We start from the raw sequence: 26,310 nt of genomic DNA on the forward strand, positions 1-26,310 counted from the left end.
TTTCCATTTTTGTCTCCCATGTTGCAGTCAGGGGTGGCTCCTTTAGAGTTCARGGGTTGAACTGGGCCAGTCTGGGTCAGCCTGGCCTATTGAATGTAAGAGTTATCTTCAGTTACTAGTGAGGCACTAGTTAACATAGCTGGGTATATACCTTTTCCATAGAAGGACTATTTCTAGCTTTGTTTTCTCTTAACTTTGAGAGCTTTTAACTTCTCTTCCTGAAATTGCTTAAAGATTTTGAGATGATAATGAGAGTATTAAGACCTCAGAGTAGATTACACTTTGATATACACTTTGCTAGTGGATCAAAGAGAAAAACAGTGTAAGCACTTCTGTTTCTTAGTTGTAAGTGTGCCTCTAGCACTAGCAASGTTTCATTAACTAACCCGCTGCACTTCTAAGGAAGCAGAGTGATGTGCATGTGGGTTAGTCATATTTAAACAGTAAGTTAAAAGAGCCTAAATTCTGGAAATAGGAAGAAATTCTGGAAAATTTGCTTTACTGTAGGCAAATTACTGTCCTTGAAAAGAAAGTTTGTCATCYATTACATAAAATTGTTAGAATATCCGTCTTTCCTCCCTTCTATCAGCAAAGAACAACCATTCCAGTCCTTTTCCTCCCTGTAATGCACAGTCCAAAATGGGGAGTCAGGAGTAGAGTTGGTAAGGAAGCCAGGTCCTGTGGAAGGTGCAAGAATAAATGATTAAGAAACAAAAGTGGAGTGCTCCTACATAAGTAAGGGCTAAAATAATCTTAATAAACATGCGAGTGCCCTACTGAATCTGGTGGGGCACCACCAGATGTTTTTTTTTGGTTTTCCCCCTCAAATATGAACACCTGTCCAAAATAATGGAAAGAAGAAGATCAGAAATTAAGACTGGGCACAAATGCAGTGTAGTTTAAAAAAAAAAAAAAAAAAAAAAAAAAAAACTTGTTAAAATTTTAGAGGTTGGCAATATTTAGGATGTCTTCAGATTGTCTTCAGTCTGTTCAGGACTGTTTTCCAAAGGGGAACAAGCAAAAGAGTTCTGTGTATTTAGCTGAGCTCTTCTACTAAAACCTTTCTTGTAGTCTAAGAAATACCAGTTTCTTAGTCCAATAATAATAGTAAGTCCAGTTGAACCAGCATTTCTAACAAGCTAAGCTCCTAGCTTCTGCTTCCTTAGTGAAAGTAAAGCTGTACAGAGCTTACAATTCACTGGCACTCAGGTAGTAGTGTTTTCCTGACAGGAATGACAACTAGATGACTTGTTCTGCCTGTGCATATTTATCAGAAAAGATTCAGAGGTAAGAATTTGTGAAAGTGTAAGTGCAAGCATAGCCATAGATTAATCAGCTTTCGCCGCTGCTGTCACCGACAGCTCGGATACAGGTGTGGAAGACCAGTCTAGTGCTCTGGTGTTTGGAAAACAGAAACTGAAAGGGATTTCCTACAGAGAAGCAACTACTTTGAAGCTAGCACTACTGTTTTATCAGGTTTAAACAGATGCTTTCTGAGCCTTAAAGTGGCCACTCCATAGATCCTTTATATTCTGTAACCCCTGCATTACCTGGATTGTTTTGGGGAGAACTATTTCTCTGACCACAAAGGCACTCAGTTCAAGAGTGAAGTAAATAGTTCAGAGGCTGGTGGAGAGATCATGCTGCCAAAAAAGGCTGCTCCTGCTCGGCAGCTGTGATGTTAGCACAGCTGGAATCACATTTATTTTTGCTGCTGATGGTCCAAGTTGGGCCTCTCCCCAGATGTGCTTTGATGTCTTGGCTGATCTGTCCGCTCAGGGTTTTCTCCTRTTTTCTGCACCTCATGTGTCTGTTTTTAAGTGCTTTGAGAAAAGATACTTTGGTTATTTCACATTGTAACTGTTTCTAAACACCTTGTATTTAAATTCTTTTTCTGGATGAACTCCTATGGCTACTGCTAGTGATGACCAGAGCCAGGGAGATGATGGCCAGAACTATGAGTGTTTCTGCCCAGTCCTTTGTCATCATCCTGTATGTGCTAATTTTAGTATTTTTGGAGTTTTTTCATGTCTGTTTTACTCTAGATGGAAATTGTGAGCTTTGCTCAGTAAGTAATAGTTAATGTGTAATTTTGTCCTCATTCTGCATCTTAGGTTTGTGTCAAAACTTTATTTAATCATTTATTTAGTCTATCATGACTAGCCATTTCTGAAGCTAATTTTCCACTAAAAAAAAAAGAAAAAAAAAAGAAAAAAAAAAAGGCACTTTTTTAAACTTGGCAAACATTTTTTCCTGGTATCCAGAAATGGTTTTGCATGTACTGTTTCACTGGGTGTGGTATTCACTGCACTTGCAGAAGTCCTTCTGCTTTCTTCCAGCTTTCTTAGCTCGCTGGGAAGTACCTGCATGTGCTTAAATAACAAGGACCTATTGAGGCATTTGGTTCATTTTGACATTATTTCGCTTTCATTTTCTTTTGCTTTGTGTTGCAGCTGTCTCCTATAGTTAAATGTTTAGTTAACTGTCATTTATCAGAAAAAACAGACTAGATTTGGTGGGACTTGGGTGTTTGATTGTGGGTGTTTGTATGTAGTGCCTAAAACAAGTTTCAAACAGCTTATTATTAACTGAGTTAGTACATTAATTCTACACCTATGACCTAATGGCACAAGTGGGATCCCTGCCCTTAGASTTTGTTAAAGCTATCAGTGCCCCAGTGTTGACTTAAGTGATGTTTTAAGGATGCTAGGTATAAACTTCATCTGTATTCCTTTCCTGTTGTAACTTATAATCTGGGACATTTAATTTAATGCCTAAAGTGTTTCTCCAGGTAGCTTAAGAGGTTCTGGAATACAGATGTTTGGAGCTTTCTGAAGATGGTGCCCCTCTAAAAGACGTTACCTTGAATTTTAAGAAAAGAAAAATTGTAAATAGAAATCCTGTTTAAGTTCAGGTAATAACAATTAATAGATGCATTGTTAAAATTCCAATTCTTTTTTTTATGACTTGAAGGTAAGCTAATAATTGTTTGTTGAGTTCAAAGTTAATRTTTATACAGCAAGTGTATAAGCACTTTTTTTTTTTTTCCCCCGCTCAGGAGTTGCCAAGCTCAGGAAAAGGACATTTCTTCCYGGAACACGCTGCTCCCTTCTCTGCTTTTTTGACAGACAGCTTTGGGCGTCAGCACAACTACTTGCGAATTTCTTTGACAGAGAAATGCAATCTCAGGTGTAAGTGTCTGTTTTCTATCTTGTCCAAGCTCTTTTTGCAGAAGCAGATAGAAGCATGTTGTGTAAAAGAGTTAAGTTCCTCCTTGTTGGCCCTGTGCTATGTTTCTTGTGGAAGTAACGATAAAGAAATTTAGGGACTGATTTGTAAGCTGAACTTCCAGTGGGGCGTGAAAGCAAGAGGAGGAGTCTGTCAAAGACTGATAAGATGTCAGAAGTGGTTTGAATGATGGTGCTTGTGGATGTTTGTGTGCTACTGCTTAAAACGTGTGATAAGCACAAGAGCTCACACCCAGACAGGTTCTCTACATTTGTACAATTTTGTCTGCAAAGTTTAGGGCTGGCAGTGTTCCTATGCTTGCCAGGTTAGTTTGAAGTCAAGTTAGAGAGCTGTAAGATAGCCGTTCTTCCCAAATGTGTATCTATTGTAATTTTGAAATTCATCAAATCAGTATTGTTTTCCCTCTGAAGGAAGACAGCAAATTGTTCATAGATTGCTTGTTAAATATGGTGTAAGATCTACYTGCATTTCAGCAAGGCAGAGTCATTGACACTCATTGAAAGCACTTGACATATTTTGCATGTCTGTATTAGATTGACTGGTGGTATTTGTTTCTTGCTGTGTATTTCTGAATTGTCTGTTTCAGGTCAGTACTGTATGCCGGAGGAAGGTGTTCAGTTAACCCCTAAATCAGAGCTACTAACTGCTCAGGAGATAATCACCCTAGCCAAGCTATTTGTGAAAGAGGGTGTAGAGAAGATCCGACTCACAGGAGGAGAGCCACTTATTCGCCCTGATGTGGTTGATATTGTGGGTGAGTTGCAAACAAACATGCTGAAATATGGCTGTAACTCTACTGGTGTTCCCTATGATTATGACTATATCCTGATGATTAAAGCTGTGCTCGTCTGGGAGAAGCTTTCCTGGCAATGCATTCCTTAAATGAGCGCATGCACCTCAGGCCGAAAACTATGTGCTTTCTGGAACTGTGACTCCTTCAACAAGCCAATGTTTAAAAAGAATAAACAAACTTGGCTTAAGTAGGAAGAAGATGAGATATCAAGCAGAACTTCTGAATGTGTCTCTGTTAATGTGATTCTATTAATATATAGATATTTAGTGTTTCCTCTGACATAGAAGCTGCAGTGAATTAGAGGGATACTGTTCTATACTCTGAAAAGCCTATTTGTGATTGCATAGGTGGAAGAAATTGCTGTGCTTGAWTCTTAAATCTTGACAGGAAGGGTTTTGAGTTCTTCAGGATTTCTGAAAACAACCTGGGATAGAAAATTTAATAGCACTCGCTTTATATGCTCATTTTTCATAAATACTGGTGTTTGATCTATTAATTCAATACTTAGTGTCAACTTGGCCTTGTGGGATTACTTTTAGTTTAGTATCTGCCTCCTCTTTGAAATATGTATCCATTGTTAGGATGTCATTTCCTAGGTCAGGCCTTAGTAACTTCAACAAGCCTGCTAATAAGGTCAGTGTACACTGTTTTGACACAGAGTATAGCACATGTGGATTTTCATGACTCTGGGATCTATTTTTTTTTTTTTTTTTAATTGCAAGAGTTGCAAAATATCCTACATTGTAACTTAAACATTGTAATATGCTTATTACACTCTTGGAGGTTGATTGGAAACTGTTAGTATCTGCTGTAGGTGAGCCCTTCCATSCTAACTCCGGTCTCATGGCTATTTTAAGGAGCAGGGTGAACCCTGATGTTGTTTGCAAATAGTTTAGCTAGSATATAGTACTAGAAGGTATCATTTTTGAAAGACAGAAGGCACACTGTATTTGGGAAAAAGTGATTAGTAGAGCTTTGCTGTAGTCTTCTTTAATATTATACAGGAGAATTTTCCTCTAATTAACAYGACATCAGCTCTATAATTCCAGACCAAATAAGAAACAAAATCCAGTAATGGTACAGAGGAAATAAGTAGCATAGCCACTGATAATTCGGCTCTAAGTTTCCATTAAAATGGTTGCCTAGATATCAATTTATTTACTTTTAACTCTCTATTACAATATATCATACATATAAAAACAAGAAATAATTGAGTAAAATGGCCTTTCTGATATTTATGATTCCATACATGTACCTTAGACTGTAGAAGTTAAAGGTTTCATAGTTGTGTTATTGTGTYTGTAATGTTCTTTACTGTGGAGAAACTCAATCTCAGCAATATCTGGCATTCTAGAAGGGTGTTAGAAACTGCCTGCAACACCRCACTTGTCAGATAGGGATGAAGTTTGTTGGGTTTGTTTCCAGCAATCTTTTCTTTCACCAATAAAGTGTCTCTGAAATACCAATGAAACTAGTGAATAGTAATCATAGATTATAGCTATRACATTTTCCTACTACTTTACTTTTTTTTTCTTTTTTCCTTCTCAATAAACACCTGTCATTTGAAACTGCTGTAAAGGAGTAGAGGAGGCCAGGTTAATTAATGTCTACATATTCAGAGGCCTGCTGCAGTTGTTTTGATTATTTTACTTTTTTGTTGTTCTTCTGTAATTCATACAAATATATAAACTATGACTCAGAGGCTAACACTTTATGGAAGCTAAATCATGTCCTGGTGAGTACTGAAAACATATCTTTGAGACTGAAGCAGTTCATAATGAAAATAGAATCCATCTCCTTTGGGATATTCCAAGTTTAAATTAGTACTGAACTTTAATAATATAATAGCTGTTTATTGTCTTCTGAGAGATAGAGACTTGTACAGCATCTTTCTTTTCATAGGAACATACAAGTTTCAGGAGCAAAGTGSTGCAGAGTAGATTTGTTAATTCATATATGAGGAGGTAGAGTTACTTTTCTAGCCTCAAGTAGGAGAAATACAAGTGAGGAAGCTCTTGACCGAGTACGTGAAGAAACTCGGTGACTCTTCTGATCCTAAAGGAATTGTAAATGTCAARCTTTTTACTTGTTTGTTTGAGCTTGATTACTAGTCTCTTGCTTCATGCTACTTAACTATAGCAGGTGTTTTGTTTCCTGTTTCAGTAAATAGTTTTTTTATCAGTGGCCTTCACTTGTGTGGATTGTTGCTAAAGCAGTGATCCAAAGACAAGCAAAGAAGACTCTGTACAAGACAAGGCGTTACAAAACTATGGTTTTTGGTTTTTTGTTTTTTCTGTTGAACTTAGAGGTCAGTGAGCAAAAAAGCCAAAGGTCTACTTCCTAACCTGTGCAAGTAAGTAACATGTACTAACTGGGGTTCTTAACTTGCTGGTGTTTAATATTAACCCTTCATCTCCAKTTTCTCATGGTTGGCTTCTGTTCAGCCGTTACAGATAGTTCCCAATATTAGAAGGTGTTCAGTGCTTTGTCATGTATATCATCCTGTTATCTAAGGAAGGAAAAAAAACCATTGATTAGAGGTGCCATCTGCACTATTTTACCTAATCAGCTGGTGCTGTTTTTATTAACTACAAGTAATGGTATTCCTATGCTTTTCTTAAACTGCTAGCTGCAGTGTGTATCCCATGCTCTCTAAAAGGCAAGGCTGCAAAGGGTAGCTAGTGTAAAATAGTTTTTGGCAAACTTGAGCTTAGCCCTCTGTGTAAAGGTTATTCCTGCTTTCCTGCTTTGTGGGGAGGGTGTTGAGAAGTGAGCAGAGGTATGCTGGAGAAAAGAATCAATTCTTAGTAAAAACCTTTTCTTTCATTATAGTTTCAGGTTTCATAGATCTTTACAAGGCTTTTAAGCCTTGTTATAAATAGTGACTCCCTTAGACTTCAGCATCTTTGGTGTGATCCTGTCTGTTCCATTCCTGAATCCTTGGCTGGGCTAGGGCTGAATATATTGAGAACATCTGGGAAAGGAGATAAAAGCAGAAGTGAATCTTGCATCAGCATGAAGGAAAAGAGGTAAAATAGGGAGGAAAGGTTGAACTATGAGATACTTGTCCTGTAGCTCAAGCCATCTCAAGAATAAGGGTTTTAAGATATTTCTCAAGTAATTAGGGTGCAGACTATGAAAAAAGAGAGAAGGGAAAATAAGAAAGTGGGTTTACTGCGGCTCTGCTTCTGGAAGTAGTTTATAGTGTAGTTTATATTTTTTTCTTGGTTTGTTTTCTCCCTCCTGTTGTAGTGATAAYTAAAGGCTTGAAAACCTGCCCTCTGGAAATCTAGTATATGGTATAGCGAGGATTTCTGCATTTGGTTTTTGAGGAGACTGCTGTCTTCTAGATTTTTAATCTCATAATGGTAATGATTTTTTATATGATTTTTCGGTTGTTAGCCATTTTTGAATGTTTTGCATTAGTCCTCAACTGGCTGGGATACCAATGTGGATGGTAGGAACATTTCAGTTGTCAAGTAGAAATGCTTTTGTTTTCTGCAAGATACTGCCTCATGTTCTCTCTATGGCTCTGAAATGTTGGTCTTTTTCTGTCATTTTCTGTGTAACAGTGGAATTCCTTCCTCTAAAGTTTTTATTTGTTTTCATTTCTTAGGTCAGCTGAACAAGCTGGAAGGGCTGAAAACCCTTGCGGTCACAACCAATGGGATCAACTTAGCCAGGCTGCTGCCCCGGCTGAAGGAGGCAGGGCTGAATGCCGTCAACATCAGCCTGGATACTTTGGTCCCGGCTAAATTTGAGTTCATTGTCCGAAGGAAAGGTACAGGCTTGTTTTCCAAGACAACTTTGTTAATAATTACAGTAATGTTGATAGTTGTTTGGGATCTTTCATTTTCATGTCTAGCTATTGTGAGGGAGAAATAAATAGCTATGCTTTTGAGGCTGGGAGAAACAATCTGTACTAGCAYGCTTGATAGGAACTCTTTCATTCCATGCATGAGCCTTAGAAACCCTTTAGTCAGAACTGGTATAGCAGAGTATGTGCCACCGTCTGTAGAACTGTAGCTTAGAGGTGCCAGTGACTGAGTACTGCTTAGTCATGGAAAGCAAGAGGACCTTCCAAATCTTGTGTAGATCTGTCTCACGCACCTCCTTTTTAACACTGCTAAAGAACAACATTTCCACTGTTTGTTAAAAAGGGCACTAAAGTAGCTGAGAACTTACGTGCCACAAAAGCTGAACTTCTTGWCGCCAGCAGTAGCAGTTTCTGGAAAGCATGGTGGCTCACCAGCAATAGTCTCACTTGCGTTTAGTGGTTTTTTTTTTTTTTTTCTCTATCCCCATTACTTTTTCAGGGGAAGAAACACAAGCGGTACCCGAGCTCATTTGAAGGGTGCTAATGTTGTATGATCTGTAATCATTAATGACTGAACTAGTAATCTCAAAGTTTCAAAACTTTGAGAGTTTTGAAAGTTTCAAAATGCTTTCAGGGTTCCTTATGTTACAGCTTCTTAGTTAGATGAATCCTAAAGTTAAGCGTTAAGTTCAACACACGTTTGATTCCTTCCAACATAAAGCTGGTTTCATCTTGCATCTTATATTTCTGTCTAGTAATGCAGCTTTGACAGTCAGAACTCGTGATTTAGACGGTAGCCACTAGATGGTGCACCAGGGTCAGCTAAATCTGTGGCTAGGGCTGCAGAAATCCAGGGAGCAACAAGAAATAATTTCAACATTTGAATCACACTACTCTCCAATCAAAGGTCTGCTGACAAGCGCAGAAAGATGTTCTTGTTGTCCTTGCCTCTGGAAATACTTCTTTAGGTTTCTAAGTCATGGTGCAGAAATCTGTCCCTGTCAGAAATTAATCTGACTCAAGCATTACCCTTAGCATTGCTTAGGCTCTTGCGTTGATGGTTGTGTCATGGCACAACTGGCTTGCAAAGAAGAATCTGGAAATACCAAATGAGAACTAAGTGTTTACTGTGATTTCCTCTGCTTCTGCTCTTAGCATGTGAAGATTTCCTGGCTTATGACATTCACTGGAAACAAGTTCCTCCTTTGCTACTGGAGGGAAAAGTTTGATCCTGTAGCTTCCTGAATTATATAGTGACAGCTCTGCATATCTGATTGGAAGCTGTTAGGAATGTGCTGCTTATAAACTACATCTCACTGAAAGTTGTTGGAAAGATTTTTTGTTTTGTTTTTCTCTTAAAGGAAAAAGGCATTTTTGCCACATACAGAGAAATTCTTGATCACATAGCATAGAAAATGAAGAAGAAAGCTCTGGTGATTTCTAATTTTTTTAAAGAGGAGAATAAAGTCTCACTTTTTTTTTAAGATCAGGTGAAGATAATAGTGGGTTTTCTTTCTTTTTTTTTCCCCCCCCCACTCTCTTAAAGGCTGAAATAACATAAAAATACTTCTTAATAGTTTTGATATTTTTAAATTTAATAGATTTACAAGTTTGGAGTGAGCAGAGAATAAAGTGCCTGCCCTTGTGTGCTCCCATGTTTTGTGTGGCAATTCCAGAGGTGTCCAGGTATAGCTCTATTAAGGTGAGAGGGATTCCAGGTCTAGACTTCTACAGACTAACTTCTCCAGAGGGCAAAGGTGGCATTTGATTATGGAGCTAACCAGGAACTGAAGAAACTTGGAATCAATTTTTCTGCTCTTTTTGAGACTATTTCTAGGATTATAGGAAAAGGTGGGGGGGAAATTTGTATCTTTAATACCGATTACAGAAGACCCGATTTCTTCCCAGTGGTTTAGAGATAAGATAAAGACTGTGAGATTATCAGATATTTCAGAGAAACAGTTAACCTTTCATGAATTGTGGTTATGGGTTTTCACTTATTCTGTAAGAAAATTTTTATTTTAAGTAATTACACTGCCCTCAAATATTTTAAGTAGAAACAAGTGTTGTTAGGAAAATAGCCTGCAATAGCCTGCTGTTCTTTTTCTTTTTCTGGGGGGCAGGGAGAGTGTCTTTCTAATCAGCACTTTCATGCTAATGTGGCAGGAAATAAGAGGCAGAACTGGGGATGACATTGATTTAGACCCATTGCAAGCTGTCATCTTCATACCACTCCAGCCARCTGAGCCCAAGCATGAGAATATTCAGACATGCCTAGTTTTCAATCTGCTGCTTGTTTGTCTCTGCTTTCTGGCCTGTTGAGTCAGTGTCATTTTTCTCCAGTTGCACACAAGCTCTCCTGAGCTGTTGCTCAGCTTTCTGATCCCTTCCTTGGCTTGGAGATGTGCTTAGAGCAGCGTGTTATCTTTCTTACCACATTCAGTTTGCAAAGTCACTTAATTGAAATGAAAGCTACCACTGATGCCACAATACCTGTAAAGCAAGTAGTGATGAAGGAGCGTGGTGATGAGTTGGCACTTTAAGCATTTGCTTGCAACAGCTAGTCACTGTTCCCTCCTTGCTTTTTACCTAGCTTTTTTTTTCTCAGTCAAACTAGCATCAAGACCTGCTCAACAGCAACCTCTGCTTGCTTCTGTCCTACCATGATAATACTTGCTCTTTACTAGTCAGAGAGGAGCTGCATGAAAGCTTTCCTTACTCTAATTTTGAGCATAACAATATTTTGTGCGTACTTACTATTGGCTGAGCAAGTTAGAGTTTGCTTGCAGTAAATGCCTATAAGTTAACAGAGGTGTGATGCCTTTGCCAGACAATTTGAGCTTCCAATAGAGAAGAAATAAGGAGAGTGACAAACCTACACAAAAAAGCTTAAAAAGGAAGAACATGGAGAAAGTCAACTCAAACTGCTAAAAGATGTTGCCTTTTTGATAGTATGTATAAAGTACTTATATTCTGGGACTATAGCTACAGGAGTAGGAGCTCAGTCTCATGCATTATTTGGTCTCTCAAATTCGAGTTTAGAGTGTAGAAGAGAACAGAGTTCTGTGTTTATGAAAATCTCTTTACACCATCAGTTACTGGACTAATAGCTGTCCGTATCCGCTTGCTGGGAACTTGTACAAAGTGATCAGTAGCTTTCTGTGTCTGTCTTCCTGCTATGACCTTGTTTCTGCCCCCAAAAGTGAGTGTGATATGGAAGAAACAATATGTCAAACCTGAAACTAAGACCTTGATAAAAGATTTTTACTTACTGAAAGTAGACAGAAGGTGTGGTATGAATGAGAAAGGAATTGAGGTATGTTTTAGGCCTTTGGAATCATAAGACCATTGCCATTTTGTTTTTTTTTAACCTTCCAAACTTAGGAGGTGTATGTGTGGGTGAAGGCATTTGCCCCAAATTAACTGTATCTCTTTGGGAGTAGTTGACAAGTAGGGTGCAGATGAACAGTTAACTCTTTGAAGTCATTAGAGCTTCTGAGGTATTTTGCCTCTTTTCAAGGGTGAAAGGTCAACAGAATTGCTTTCCTAAATTCTCTTCCTCTCCCTCACCTTGTGCTCACATGTTTCAGATAGTGATGAAGATCCTGTAAAATGCTGCCTCTGATCTTCAAACCAAACAGCCATGGGGAAGCCAGCTGAATCTGTAGCTAGGGATGAATAGAATGGTAGGGCTTTTTCCTTTCCTAAAACCTCCCCGACTTTCCATCTTAAATTCATTTAGTAGCATTTTAAGTGGTTGATTTACAACAGTGAGATTCTGCTGTTTTGAGACACATGTGCTAGTATTATAAAATAACCTTAATTATAAAATAAACTTAATTTAGTATTTTCTTCATTGCATCTGGCGGCCCTTCACAAATGTTTGCCACTCCCTTTAAGAAGGGCATAAGAGAAGGAAAGCAAGGATGAACTATGGGGAGTGTCGTATGTTAACAATACTCGAATGTCTACAGCTGCAGAAAAACATCCCAATGTTTTTGATTACCCAAATACCAGTTAAAAAGCTGTATCTTACTAATTCGACCACAGTCACATTGGTAATCTCTAGGAGAGAGGTAGAATTGAAGTTCTGTTTCGTGCAGCTCCCCAGCCTGTCTATTGAATCAGATTGGTCTTCTGCTCTTTTCCTTCTGCTCTTTTCCCACTGCCCTCCTTTTACAATCTGTTTTAAACAACAACAAAATATTATCCCGCTTATATTTTAGGCTTTCACAAGGTAATGGAAGGAATCCACAAAGCTACGGAATTGGGATATCATCCTGTTAAGGTAAAACCAGTTATTGCTTACTCTGGGAATGTTGTGTTGCATAGATTAAAAGATACAATTTACCCCACAAGAAATTTGTTATTTTCCTCTTTTGTCAATAATTTATGATAAGAAAAGTGTTAGTGAATTGATGCTTACATCAAGACGTAATGGGGGGAAAACTCGCTCCTGTTATCTCCATRTGCAGCTCGCCGCAGCAAAGCCTGTTGCTTGCCTAGGTACAGGCATGGTCCTGCTCTCTGCTTGCCTGTTCCCACCCCATCTGTTGAGCCACCAGTTATCTGACCTGTCTGTGGACTTGACCCAGGTCGTTAACAGTCAGGAAGCTCCCCTGCAGAAAGACATGAGCAATTTTCTCCTGGTTTATCTCCTTGAACTACTCACAGCAGAGTCTGATGAGTGTCAGTGCAAGGGAGAGGCAAAAAGGGTTCTCCTTTGGGAGTGCAGGTACATCAGCTTAGCTGTAAAATTGAAACTTCACCCTAGCTCCCATTTGTAGTTTTGAGATACAGCTGTGGTTCCTTGCAATTTCACCAGAATTTTGGAGGATCAGTTATGGGTAATTGGTTTAGACTGAAGAATTGTAGGAAACATTTGAAATGAAACTAGGTTTTAGGCTTTGCTGAAAAATCTTAAGGATCATGATGCCCACTGCTTAGGGTATACAAGTCTACGTTCCTAACAGGGAGTGTTTAAACAAATTCAGGGCTGTGTATTGTTCTTCAGTTAAAGCACAGAGTACCCAGGGCTCCAATGTAAACACAACTTATGAGGAAAGTGCAGAAAGCTCAATTTGAAATTCTGTTTGGAGACAGGCATAACTAGTCATTCTTCAGCCTGTGCCTGCTGAGTGCTATGTCAACACTTCCTGGTTTAGGACACTTGCTTGTGATCTGCCAAAGTAGATCACATTGCAGAAGGGATCCTGTCTTTTTCAGAAGCTGTGAAATGTGTCACTGGGCAGCAGATCTGTCATTTGAGGCAGTAAAATTGCCATCGCTTAGATGGGAAAGATGATGCCTTTGTTACTTTGCTTTTATTAATCTTCTGGTTAGTAAGGCAAAAGTTCAGTTAGGCTGGGTGCAAAAACTGAAAGGTGAGTGTGACAGAAATGATCACCTGCACCATTTCAGACCTGCCAACTTTTCTAATCATATTTTCTTTCAAAATAAAGTGTTCTTTTTATCTGCCTTGCCTGAGCATTGTGGAAACCCTGTGCAGATGGTAAAAAAGTCATATTCTGCTCACTAATATCAGGTCACTGCTTTTTCTTCAGGTGAACTGTGTGGTGATGCGAGGCTTCAATGAGGATGAACTGCTGGACTTTGTGGATTTCACAAAGGATCTGCCCCTTGACGTGAGGTTTATAGAGTACATGCCCTTTGATGGTAAGCAGCCCTGTTTTGAAATTCTCCATGGATTTTGAGGTGCCTTGGACATAAATAATTTATCTGGTGGTTGTGTTTTTCACTCTTTGGGCTGATTTCATGAAGTTTTGTTGAGCTCCTGAGGAATTGCCTCAGCTTCTATGTTAAATGTTTTGGTTTTTTTTTAAGTTCACATGTCTGCCCTGGATATGGTGCAGAAAGACTGGTTACAGGATTAAGTTTGGAATACCTGTATGGACAACTCAGATTTGTAGAGAATAGAAAGTTAGTTCTTCCCTCATGGACAAAACTAAATCCACACCCTAAAGTAATGCTGATTTTTGTTAATTCCAGGCAATAAATGGAATTTCAAGAAGATGGTAAGCTACAAAGAAATGCTTGATACAATTAAACAGCGATGGCCTGAGCTGGAAAAATTGCCGTGTGAAGCCTCCAGCACAGCCAAGGTGAGGATAGACAAAGAACATGTGAAATGTGGGGAAATTCCTCCCCCTTCCACTGCCCTGAATTCCTCAGGTATGCCAAGTGTCAAATTTTATATTTGACATGCCAAGTGAAAAATGCTCCGTGTAATAATTCTGGAATTTTGGTTAAACTGCCTACATGTCATTTGACTCATAATAAACCCTGGTCATAATTTTTTGCTTCTGGAAACATTATGTGTTTAYCTGAGGCATTTGTTAGATATAAAGAATAGGAAACTTGTATCCTTTATTTGCAGCTTTTGAAAATTTTTAACAGTCTGTGTCTGTGCAGATGCAGATGAACAAGCCTGGTGAAACGGTTGTTCAGTGGACTAGCAATATAAAAGYGGGTCTGACCCTACTTTCTTCTCAATGTTAATGTGGTTAGAGATTAGCCAAAGCAAAAACAAATACTGTTTTTTCTATTGATAGACTGGCAAATTAAGAGGGAATGGTTTTTGTTTAATACAAGTACATCAACAACCCATTGTAGATTGAGTGGAACTAAATAGCAAAGTTTCATTTAGGCACTGAGCAGCAGATGCATCAAAACTTAACCTTTCACTCAGTTGCATCATTCTTTTGATCCACCCCAGGCCTGGAGAAGGCAGACCTGTGATTTTTATGACTGACCCTTTAGAAGAGGAAAGCCTAAGTTATCTTCCTCAGACCAGATTTGATGAAAGCCTGAAATAGGTTGAGCTTTTGAAACAGAGGCTATCCGAGTGTCTCGTCTCTTCTGTGTTTCTGTAGAGTTATAAGGTGCCACATTTTCAAGGACAAATCAGTTTTATCACCTCAATGTCAGAGCACTTCTGTGGATCCTGCAACCGTCTGAGGATAACAGCAGATGGAAACCTAAAGGTTAGTAGCAAAGGATGAATTTTTCTGCTTTCATACCACTAAAGTAGCATTGATTTTTTTTTCTTTTTTTTTTTTTCTCTCCTAAGAGTAGCTGTGATGGAGTAGTAGGATGAAAAGATACATAATTATTACTAGCTCACTCCAGCATATTTATCTTTTGATTTCCTGTCCAGTTTCTTGTTCAAGCTTGTTGTGGAGCTGTTGCATCTCTTTGTTGGTTTGGTTTCTCTATTTTGCTAACGTAGTTAGCTTGAACTGTAATATGTTGGTTGAGAGACCAGTAAACATAAACATTTATTTTAATAATTTATTTTAATCTTTGACTCAAAATCATCTGAAACATGTGACAAGCAGATGATTTCCCTTAAGAGACCCAAGCAGCTGTGAAGGGCTTGGCTTTTGTGTTCCACAAGGATCTGTCCCCTTTCACCAGTCGTCTCCCTGCGCTCTGCTTCAAGAGCAGCCTGTACATTTGCTCAACGTCTGTAGAAGGGGGARGGAGCTGTTTCCTGCCACGTTGAAACTGGCAGTTTCTGGAGGCAAAATTAAAGTTTTCAATTAAAATTTGGCACTTCTATGTTGTCACCTGATATTGACAACAGCTGTGCTGCTGTCTAATGTCAGATGACCCAGGCAGCCTGAAGGCCCAACGAGCTTAGGTTACATAAACTTCCCAAGCTGTGTGTGTATGTATATGGACAAAGAGATAATGAAAAAAAAGGCTTCCATAAACATTTTTTTTCAATAGGCTAGACCTCTTCAAAACTATTTACATTTTTAAAAGATGACATACAGTAATAACAGAGCTGGACCTTAACTATACAACGCTGAACAATAGAGCCCTAAAAGTAGAGTCAGAAGGATAAAGAAGATTCAGCAGGAGAAATGGAATGATGAAGTCTGCAAGGAGAACAGAAAAAAGAGATGAGCTATAGATAGAAGACAAACTGTGAGAGTTGATTGTTGCATGGTATTTGCCAAAGTGGAATTTTTTCAATTACTGGAAGAAAATTAAGTAAAACATGGTGAAACTTTGGTGTTTTTAGATCGGTAGACAGACTGCACAACCACCAAGAAGAGCCCTTTAAGCAAGAGATAAATGATGTTAAGGGAGTGGTAATTCCCATTCTAAATGCCCAGTAATTCCCTTTCTAAATGYTCAATTGCTTTTTGTTTTCTTTTTTTGCCTTCTTTTTGCCTATTACTGATGCAAAAAAGGATTCCTACAAGCTACAAAAGACTCATCTCTAGTGCTCTGCTTTAAAACAACAGCTCTAAGTGAAAACTCAATCCTTAAAATACACTTTGCAGTGGGATCAGTGTGTTCATGTGTTCAGGAACATCTCGACATCTGAAAACTTAATCCAAGAAAGAGCACAGTTACTGGCTTCAATAGCAGATGTCTGGCATATCTATAGTTTCTTGCCGCAACATCAGGTTAGTGCAAGGGAACTGTTGTTTACCAGCAGTGCTCAACTCCCAGAGTTGCCTGCATAAACCTGCTTATCTTGTCAGAGCTGACTTACATATAGGGTGGTCTAATAAACTCTCCATTGCTTGTTCTCCAGTGGCCAGTTATCTTCAGTGTTACTAGTGCTGAAGTGAATGGGGTGTTTGCTGTACAGGTTCAGCATATGCTGTGCTTAACCACAGTAATCCTCGGGGTCTGCTCTTCCTTGAAGCTGACTTTGGAGAGGTGGGTTGTCTATCTCTGTCCATTTAGCAGGCAGATACCAGCATTATGACAAAGCATCACCTCCACAGACTGACAGAGTTGTTGGTGTCCGTGCAGTCATGAGAGGGTGTTTTCCATACAGCTAAGTGGGAACTTGCTACTTCACAGAAACATCTAGTCTACATCCTCATGCAGAAGGATCATTTCTCTGTTATTTTTCTCATTTCTCCTCTTTTATTTCCTCTGGGTGGGCTCTAGGTGTGCCTTTTTGGAAATTCAGAAGTGTCCTTGAGAGATCACCTGCGSTCAGGTGCCACAGAGGAAGACCTGGTTCAAATCATTGGAGCAGCAGTGGGAAGAAAAAAGAAACAGCACGCTGGTATGTTTGTTATACCTGAGAAAGAAAGGCAGTAACAAGGACAAAAAATGTCCTTCTTTTGCAGAGGAGAAAAAGGTTCTTGATTGAAGCTGCTTCATTCAGTGAGGAAAGAATTTCTCATCTATTGGAAAACAATATGATCTAAGGAAGGTTGGTGATAGACCAGCCGTACAGTTACTACAAAACTTGAATGCTGGTTTTGATCTCCTAAGCTCCCACATGAGCTGGAATCCAGACTGGCTAGCAATTTTTCAGATTTCTTGTGTGTGTGTTTTTTTTTTTGGTCTTCAAAGAAGTACAAGTACCAGTGCTTGTCATTGCAACAATAAGCTGTAAAGCTAGGCAAAAATCAGTAGAGTTGTACTGGGTCCTGTTTTTCTTAAAATTAGTTTGTTGTAAAATAAGAAGTAAAACTAATCTGAGCTGTCAGGTCAACTGCTGCATTATCATGTTTCTAGAAGCAACAGGGTAATGACACAAGGTCCATGATGATGCAGTTACATCCTCAAGCTAAATTAAATTAGACAGTTATAAATTATATTTCAATTACATCTGAACCTAACCATCTTTTGGTGATCTGGCTGCAGCTGACAATACTGATCTCTTGTATGTGAACTGGCTCCATTAGCAGGAAATAGTTCCTTTTATATTAAAAATATGTTTTGGCTCTTTTGTTTTGTTACAGGTTCTGCCAGATGACTTTTGCCAGATTGTTTTTGCTATTTTTTGGTAATGCCTAAAACATTTAAGGAAGATTAGTCTGCATGTAGACTCATTTTCAAAGTGCATCGCTCTGACCAGATGAAATTATGAATTTTAAAGCTAAGATTGGAGCTGGAGGTTTGATAGGGTGGTGTTATTTTTTTCTTATAAAGTGTTTGATTTTTTTTTTTTTCTCATTTGAAAGGGTGTAGAGGGGACATGTTTTCCTCCATCCAGTAAAACGCTTTTGCCATCAACAGCATTTACCTGACAATTTTTTTCATCTTCCAACTTGTTAATCCCAGTGTTGTCCTTGGGGCCTTCTGTGATTGGAGTTCTCTGAGCTGGAATTCTGTTAACAGCTCATGCATAGAATTAATACAGTTTACTGCTATTGTTAAGAAATAAGATAGTCCCAAGTTATTTGAATACTGTAATAAGTAGGCTGTAATTCAAATTAGGGAAGGCTTTCTGGGAAAAGACTTYACAGGGTGATAGTTCCATAGCACTGGGAGACTTGCAGATGATGGTGGTTAGGTTTTGAAATKATATTATACTAGATTTATCCCCTCCCCAGCCTGGTCCCCAGAATCTTCTTGAGCTTTGATTTTCCTAGTGTGAAGGTTGCCCTATGAAGGGCAGAAAACTAAGTACGTAAACCAGATGCATGAGTTCTTAAAATCTAAAGAGCTAGGATTTTTATGTGTTCCTTATTTTATTTCTAGGCATGTTTAACATTTCCCAGATGAAAAACCGGCCAATGATCCTGATTGGTGGGTGACAAATCAGTACGTAATAAACATACCATGATTTTGTTTGGTTTATGGCATTGGGGAAGCAGAGGGGGCTGGGCTTTTAATTCTGACTTGTGTATGGTTCTGGTTAGGCAGAGAAAAAGGGGTTATGGTTAAAATTATGCTAAAATGGAAATGGAGGAAAGGTTTATTGTTCCTGCTCAGCCTTCTCCCATCTTCTCATGGACAACACACTTTTTTTTTTCCAATTGTGAAAAGTGTATTAAATTTTCCAAAGGAATCACTAACTTGCTTGTCTCTTCCTTTGGACGTAAGAAGTAGCATAACCAATAGAGGAGCTTTGGGTGAGCTTTATGAAATAGAACTGGTCTGTAATATTGAACAAATTTCAGAATAAACATAGAAAATTCAGGACTTCCTTTAGTTTCTTGGTTAAGAAATTAAGTTTTGATTCTTGCATATACTTTGTTATATAGGACCTGTTAGTTGATGGAAATTCAAGTTTTTTGCACTTGTATGCTTTTTTTAGAGTCCAGAGCATGGGAGTTTGTTCTTTTGAAATGTTCTCTTACTACAGTTGGTTATATAGAAGTATCTGGCTAGCCCTATGGCCAAGAGCCTTTTTCCTTGCTGGGCCTATCAGAGATGTCATTTCAAACGCTACCTGCTGCTTGAATTCCTGTCCGTGAGGTGACGTAGCACTGCTGGGGCTCTGCTTCTGACTTTCTCAGCCTTCCGTGTGGGATTTTAACTCTCTTCCCACCTCCTTCTCTCTTAAAGAAAGACAACTGAAGAGATGCATGTAAGAGCACAGAGGGGTGCCTAGTCGGATGTAGTTCTACTGTTTCTTCTTAAAGTTTGGAGGAAAAAAAAAAAGTACAAGACATGAGCACTATAATTCACACCCAAACTCTTATCTTTCCACTGAAACTCAGGAATAGATTAGCCTCTGTGCAGCTCAAAAGAGCTTTTTTTWAAAACAGATATTCAAAAGGAAGGGGACAAGGTACCATTCACTAATTTCCAGGTCTCTGCTACAGGTAATACATCACCTGTAGGGATCATAGCATTACATGATCCCTATTGTTTTAACCATAAATGTGGTGCTTTTGTTTTTATTATTGGAAAATAAGTCCTTGGTCACTGYTTTTAAGTTGATGTTCCTCCTTAAAGTGCTCTGTGTTTCCATGTTAGGATTAAAAGTGAATTGCTTCAGTGGCCCAAGCTCATCTAGCTCAGTTTGCTTTAGTGTTTTGGGTTTGGCTGGTGCCTCACTGGGTTMTGGGAAAAGAGGAACTGCTGCTTAAAATATGTAGTCACTTGTTAGGAAAGAAAGATTTTCTGTTTTTTGTTTTAAAGGTGAAAAATAAACTATTTTAAACTCCTGCTATAGGTTGCAGTCTGCTGACATCTTGAGAGATGCCTTTGAAAGAATCGCCACRCACTGAAGTTAGTGTGTGGCGATGCACAGATTAGATGCATCCAGCATCCTCTGGAAAAGTGCTCCAACATGGTCTGATGCACAGGAAGAGAGGCAGCCTGTCCAGGTTTTTCCCAGCTGTTCCATGTCCCTTGGAGCCCAACTGGTGGCAGCCTCTGCATCAAGGGCACAGACACAACTGGGGATGAATGGAGAACAGCCCACTGTGACACATGGGGAATCACTGAGGGATTTCTTAATTGTGTTTTTAATTATTTAGTTCAAATAATGCTGGCATGCAAAGAGTTATAGAATGGAGAGGGGGAAAATTTATTTAATGAAACTTACAGAATGCAGTAGAAATCATTAATCTATTCTSTGAGGCCCAGTAAGCCAAACTGCAGTGGAAATCATTAATCTGTTCTGCTATCTCATAAGCCTAACCTAGCTTCTTCCCTATGCTGCTGTTGTCTGAGCCTTTGTTATAATGTGCTATGTCTCCTATTGCCTTTAATCAAAACACTCTTTATAGCAAATTCTTCTGCTCACAGGTTCAGTGCACAGGTAGAGGAGGTTCCTCTGTAGTTTAACTATCTCCTGTCTCATTTTTTTTGCTTAAAATTTTACTAGTAGAGATGTAACATGCTTAACTTTCAGACTTAATARTAGGGTATAAGATATTTTTCAAATAGTTCCAGTTGTATTGTAAGAACTGCTGTAGAAAACCATTATCCATTTATTTTGTATGCATGAGCAAGATAAGTAAAGATAAGGGTTTTCACCAGACTCTGTGAAACTTGAAGAAAATGGGTTGCTAGAACAGGCAAATACTGAAAGAGCGCTTTGGTGTACATACCTGCCTTTCTATTTTTACTTTCCCTCTTAAGGTCACAATTGAGTTAAACAGCTCTCTTCTGAACCCCCATGCATGTGTGTCTGTCCTGTGGAACTAAGTGCCTGTCTGCCCTTGCCTGCCGGGAGGGCTAGACACACTGCATGGTGTTAACTTCACCTTTAAAGCTAATCATGGAAACCAAAAGAACAGAGTCCTTTTTTAGTTTTGTCTTTTTTAAAAGAAGATTCAGATCAGCCCTTGCTATGTAAAGAAAGAAGGAATGAGCACAATTGCTGTGCTCTTCTAAAGCAATGTTGCACTTAAACRTTTATGTCCACTTTATCCCATTTCTTGTTTTTTCTAATACTCTCAGCTCTCTGTATTAGAGCTGAGAGTAAACCCATTACTGTTAAATTTGCAAGAATCAGTTTTCTTGCGCAAGCCATCAGCTGTAGATCCGAAAAGGCCTTTACCCGAATGTAAATTGCTGCAGTGATCAAAAGCTATCGTAAGACTCAGTAACCTGCACTTTTGTTGGAGGTGGAGGGTGCTGCATAACTGAGGAAGACACTAAGCGCGTGGGTCTCTTGTTGTGGCAGAGGGAGGGACTCAAGAGAAGAGGGTTTTCACTTTAAAAAAATAAAAAAATAAAAAAAATAAAAATAACAGCAACAAGCAATTAGCACTACCAGTGCTACGCTGTCCCTGGTGTGTCTGCTGATGYGGGCAGTCCAAGGTGATACCTGCAGGCCTGGGAGCTGCACTGATTCACCAGGGAACAGTCTGAAAATTTGTGAGTAACGGGGTTCACCTCCAACACCAAAGCTGTTGAAGGAGAATACTGAGCAAAACCTTACTAACTAACTGCTACATTTCTGAGAGTAGAGCAATGAGAACAGGAGCTCTAGAAAAAGAGRAAAATGTTTATCAGGGAGGCTCTTAAAGTAGGGCTTAGACACACCTACCTCTATGCTGCTTCTGTTTACTTCCAAAACAAATCACTTTTATGTGAAAAAGGCTCCGTCTGTCTTGATGCTTGGCATTAAGCCCTGTGGAAAAGCCAAAACCAAGGGATTAAGTGGTGAAGGGCAGGAGGGTTTGCTGCTTCTGTGCCAGCTGGGACCTCTGCCAGCTCAGCTTGGAACTTACTTCTGAGTGCACCTAAAATCTGTCCATCAACGAGGGAAGTGTGATTTTTCCCAGTGCTTGAACTTCAGCTGTCAGTAACAGGGTTAGGGCCAGCAGTAGTGTGTGAGGTGCTCATCCCAGCTTGCAGACGGAGCAGTTACATCTCATGCCACTTGTCCCTACCCTACTCAGGTGCTGGCACGACCTTTCCCTGCAGAAGAAGAAAGCAAAGTGCAAGTGCTCATGCTAGAAAACTTGGAAAGGAGTAGTTTAGTTCAGAGAAGCCCTACCTTTTAACCCTCTCTAAAGCAGACTAATGGTGGGACAATGTCCAAGGGATGCTGAGATGCGGTGATTTGTTTTACTTTGGCACCAGTGTTCCTGTAAGATTAGACTGATACACTAATAAGTGGTGCTACTTTTTTTTTTTTTTGAAAGAAAGTGGCTGCCTTTTGTCTATGACCATTGTGTGAGTCTTGGAGGTTTGCACTAATTGAGCAGCAAGTACAGAAAAGTAAAATGAGAGAGAGGAAAAATTTAAAACTAGTTGTTTGCAGGCTTCTAAAGGTTCTAATAATGCAAAAAGTCCCAAGCAGAGTTTATTTGTTACAGACTTACCTTCCAGTTAATAAGATGTGTCATCTTCTTTTTTTTTTTTTCCTCTCTCTCCAGAGGCTACACTGATGTCTTCCCCGCAGTGCCAAGATGCCCTGCAGAATCTTCCAAGTCCAAAACAGCGGGGCCACACATTTAATTATTGGCTGAATTTGAAAGCACCTTTATCCAAACTGACAGGAAAAGATTTTAAGAAGAAAAAGCTTACAGGACAGCTCACCCTGCCAGCGTCTCACCTAGAGCAGCAGCGGCACGTGATGACAGGAGGCAGCTCTGTCTCCCAAGAGGACTTGAGCTCCGTGTTTGACACAAAGTGCCTTAAGATGGAGATTCCTCCTGTTGACCGAGTTTCTGTGGACTCTCATTCCAAAGAGACAAGTCCAGGATCTGAATTCTGCAGCAGCGATTCTGGCTCTTGCCCCAAAGTAMCTCGTGCCTCTGCTAGCTTGACTCACACAGATGAGGAGGGACGGGCCACAATGGTAGATGTCGGAGGGAAGCCAGATTCCAGAAGAACTGCTGTTGCTGGTGCTGTGGTCCTCCTGGGTGAGAAAGCATTCGGGATGGTGAGGCAGAACCGGGTGAAGAAAGGGGATGTGCTGGCAGTAGCCCAGATTGCAGGAATCCAAGGAGCAAAACTGACCAGCCAGCTAATCCCGCTGTGCCACAACATCCCCCTGAACCACGTGGAGGTGTCTCTGAGGCTGGATGAGGCCAGGCACGCCGTGGAGATTCGCAGCTCCTGTCAGACCAGCGGGAAGACCGGGGTGGAGATGGAAGCTCTAACAGCCGCCAGCCTGGCCGCCCTCACCGTGTATGACATGTGCAAAGCGGTCACTCACGACATCGTCATCGAGGAGGTGAAGCTGCTCAGTAAGACAGGGGGGCAGAGGGGAGACTTCTTAAGGGTCTAGCTCATACCCAGGCATCCCTGCTCCTCCTTTGCACCACTGCTCCCACACAGCCACTTTTCTTAGAGAAGCTTTTCCTCAGCTGCATTAGAGACCTCTGTAAATGCACCCTACATCCACATAACCCCTGTGTCTTACCCTACCCTGTCACCCCACTGCTGGGTGAACAGTGAAGCCACCTGCTCGTCACGTCTGTTTTCCATAGAACAGATCACTCCCCTTTCAGTGTCTTCACTGTGAGCTTGAGCAGAGACTCTGCTCTACTACAGAGCTTCTTCCTCTTGCTGTGAAGTATTCAGAGGTGCTGTCATCACACTATGAACTGTGTGAGAGCTCTGGAAACAGAGCTACTGCTGAAAGGACAGTTGTTGGGCAACTATTTTTAAGCTGAGGACGAGGACTTCAGAATTGTCTTTGCCCCTTCCCCCCCCCTGCCCCACAGATTGTATTTAGATGGTTGACAGAAAATAAAACAGCTCAGGGACTTAACCGTACAACAGGATGATAATTTTGGAATAATCAGGGTCGGCCTCTCTCCCGTTGCATTGTCACTGTTTCCCTCGTCCACCAGTTGGAGAACTGATATTCAGGGATCTGTTTCAAAAGGAAAAAAGGGAGAGCAAGGCAGCTGCCCAGCCCTCTGCTTTGAGGGCTCTGTGAAGCGCAATATAGAAGATAATATAGGAAGTTTATGGTGTTGAATTACTTTGCTGATCTGAAAGACACCCCATACCCTGTCCCAGGCGTGTTCCAGGATCTGGCCTAATGAGCAGGCAAACACAGCGCCACAGCACCAACTCTGCYGGGGTGCACGTTGCACAAAGCCCCCAAAGGCTTCGCCCTTCTTCAGTCCTGCAGGCCACTTCCTCATAAGCAGCCACACATAAGGGGCCAGAAGCAACGTTCCTGTGGTTTTCAGTAATGTTGGCATTGACTGCCCTGGGTTAATTAATTGCTCAGCAYTGTTTTATCAAGAGTGATGGAGCCCATGAAATACAGGTGACCCTGCGTGTGCAGCGGGGTTGGACTAGGTGACCTCTGAGGTCCCTTCCAACCTTCAGCATTCTGTGATTCTATGAAGTTCCCGAACTAAACTGTGTCTTCAGCTTGGCTTGTTTTCCAGTGCTTACCTGAAGCTTCACACTAGCAGATACTCCAAGGTGCTCCCTTTCAGTACGCACAACCAGCTGCAGACACTAACAGCCCTAACTACTTTAAACACCCTATTGAAAAATAATCCTAAACTTTGCACGTAGCCACTTCCCATGGCATAAGCTGAAGTTTTGCTGAGCACCAGTAAATCACATACCAGCACTATCTCACATCCCGATCATCTAAAGCAAGCACAGCTCAACATAGAGGAGGTAGTGGATTTTTGTATAAATATATTTGCTTACATTTTACAACTCCTACACACTAGTTACCGCAGCAGCCACTAGAAATGACACTTTTTCCATTGCTAGTGAATTAATTTGGTTGGTCCTTTGTTGCTATTGTGGGATAAGGCAGATGCTGCAACGCACAACTAACAGCTTCTTCTGAGCCTGCTCCRGAGTAGGGGAAGGGAAGGAGTCCAGAAAACTTGATAGGAGAGGGAGAGAGGGATACTCAGCTCCATAGAGATTTGTACACCTGTATTCAGTGCTGTAGCCCCACTTCCTTTGATGTCACATACGCCAGAGAGGAGCAATGAGTTATCCTGGCAAGCAGCTGCAGGGCCCCTCTCCCAGGGATCCCGCGGAGGCTCCCTTCCTCAGGGAGGCTGCCTGAAGTGGAAGGGAGAGCCCTGCCGAGCGCTCCAACATCACTGCCACCGTGCARATGTCCTCTAGCTTACACAGCGAGAGGAAGCCTGACCTGCCAATGCCTAAGGAAGGAGTCAGTAATAACAGCACGTGGAGGAAAGACCAGGCCTTTGGGGTGGCCTAATAAAACCGCAAAACTCCAAGTCTGGCTTTGCAGGCTTCCTCCTGCAGGCTTCCTCCTGCAAGGAAGGAAGGGAGCTCCTGCCTGACACCATCCCATCCCACTCGGGCACAAGGTAGGTTTCCAAAACAAGGAGAGACGAGAGGTCGAGTAGCAACCAAAAGGTGCTCTGGGGCTTGTGGCTCCCTGAGGAGGTTGTTGTCCTGCTGCAGGGCTCCTGCCGTGGCCAGCAGCTCCTGGGGGACAGCGCACACGGCCCACACGCACATGCAGAACTCCCTCCTTCCTTGCTGGGGTGGAGGGTGTCCATGCAGAAGCTTGGGGCAAATGGGTTTCGGTGCCATTTTATGCTCGTGTTACATTATCAAGTCTTGAAACTATGCACACTTGTAGAGAGTGTAGTTCAAGAGAAGATACTGCAACAGCAATGACTTAATAGCRCTATGAGTTGATTAGTAAAACACTGAACATGTTTTGGTAAACATGTTTGGGCAATGCTAATATTGTGTGTTAAAACTGGATATTTTGGGGGGCATGCTTTTGTCCGCTGCATTTTTAAATAAATACTAATTGTAATTGCAGTAAGCATGTTTTGTCTCCTTCTGAATACCATTTTTATTCATTTGAATGAACATTTACTTTTAAATCAATGTTTGTCTGAAGCATATTATAGCATTTTAGTTTCTCTAAAGAGCAGCAAGACAAAACTTCAAAGTTGCAATTTTTGTGAGCAATTAGCAAGAAGTCAATCGAGAAAACTCACTGTGGGGAGCCCACCGTTCCTCTTTGCTGAGGGAGGCACAGCTCTACCTGGATATGCTTAGACTGAATAATCCATAGGTTTGGCATTGTATTTTGACACCTCTCCTCTGTAGCCCAGCTCCTCCCTGCGGCATCAGTGGGTGCCTGTCACTGGCCCCTGCCTTGGGCTGCCAAGGAAGGTAACGAACCTCTTAGAGCAACTGTGCAYGGGAATCAGTGTCCAGGCCCGGAGCCCTACCAAGGGGGATCAGGAGAGTGAATAGGGCCGAGGGAAAGTCTCCCTTTGGACTATCTCACCTCTCAGGGTGCTAGGAAGGCCTTTCTTTACCTAGGGAGGTT

At 40.7% G+C, this 26,310-nt stretch overlaps 1 protein-coding gene across 2 annotated transcripts; it reads left to right on the forward strand.

Moving 5' to 3' along the window:
- Positions 1 to 3,061: 3,061 nt before the first annotated feature.
- Positions 3,062 to 25,571, forward strand: MOCS1 (molybdenum cofactor synthesis 1). Of its 2 annotated transcripts, none has more exons than XM_026034037.1 (10): positions 3,062 to 3,191; positions 3,836 to 4,003; positions 7,659 to 7,823; positions 12,086 to 12,147; positions 13,424 to 13,535; positions 13,869 to 13,981; positions 14,753 to 14,863; positions 16,797 to 16,917; positions 18,345 to 18,392; positions 22,430 to 25,571. In XM_026034037.1, the coding sequence occupies exons 2-10, from the start codon at positions 3,847 to 3,849 to the stop codon at positions 23,284 to 23,286; spliced, it is 1,746 nt and encodes a 581-aa protein (XP_025889822.1). In that variant the 5' UTR covers positions 3,062 to 3,191; positions 3,836 to 3,846; the 3' UTR covers positions 23,287 to 25,571. The 2 variants fall into 2 exon arrangements, with proteins under 2 accessions (XP_025889822.1, XP_025889824.1); XM_026034039.1 differs by having other exon boundaries at positions 3,076 to 3,191; positions 18,345 to 18,407; positions 22,430 to 22,535.
- The last annotated feature ends 739 nt before the right edge of the window (positions 25,572 to 26,310 follow it).

Source organism: Nothoprocta perdicaria, unplaced genomic scaffold (genome assembly GCF_003342845.1).
Source record: "Nothoprocta perdicaria isolate Ctin4 unplaced genomic scaffold, notPer1 scaffold_139, whole genome shotgun sequence".
In the NCBI taxonomy this organism is placed as follows: Eukaryota; Metazoa; Chordata; class Aves; order Tinamiformes; family Tinamidae; genus Nothoprocta; species Nothoprocta perdicaria.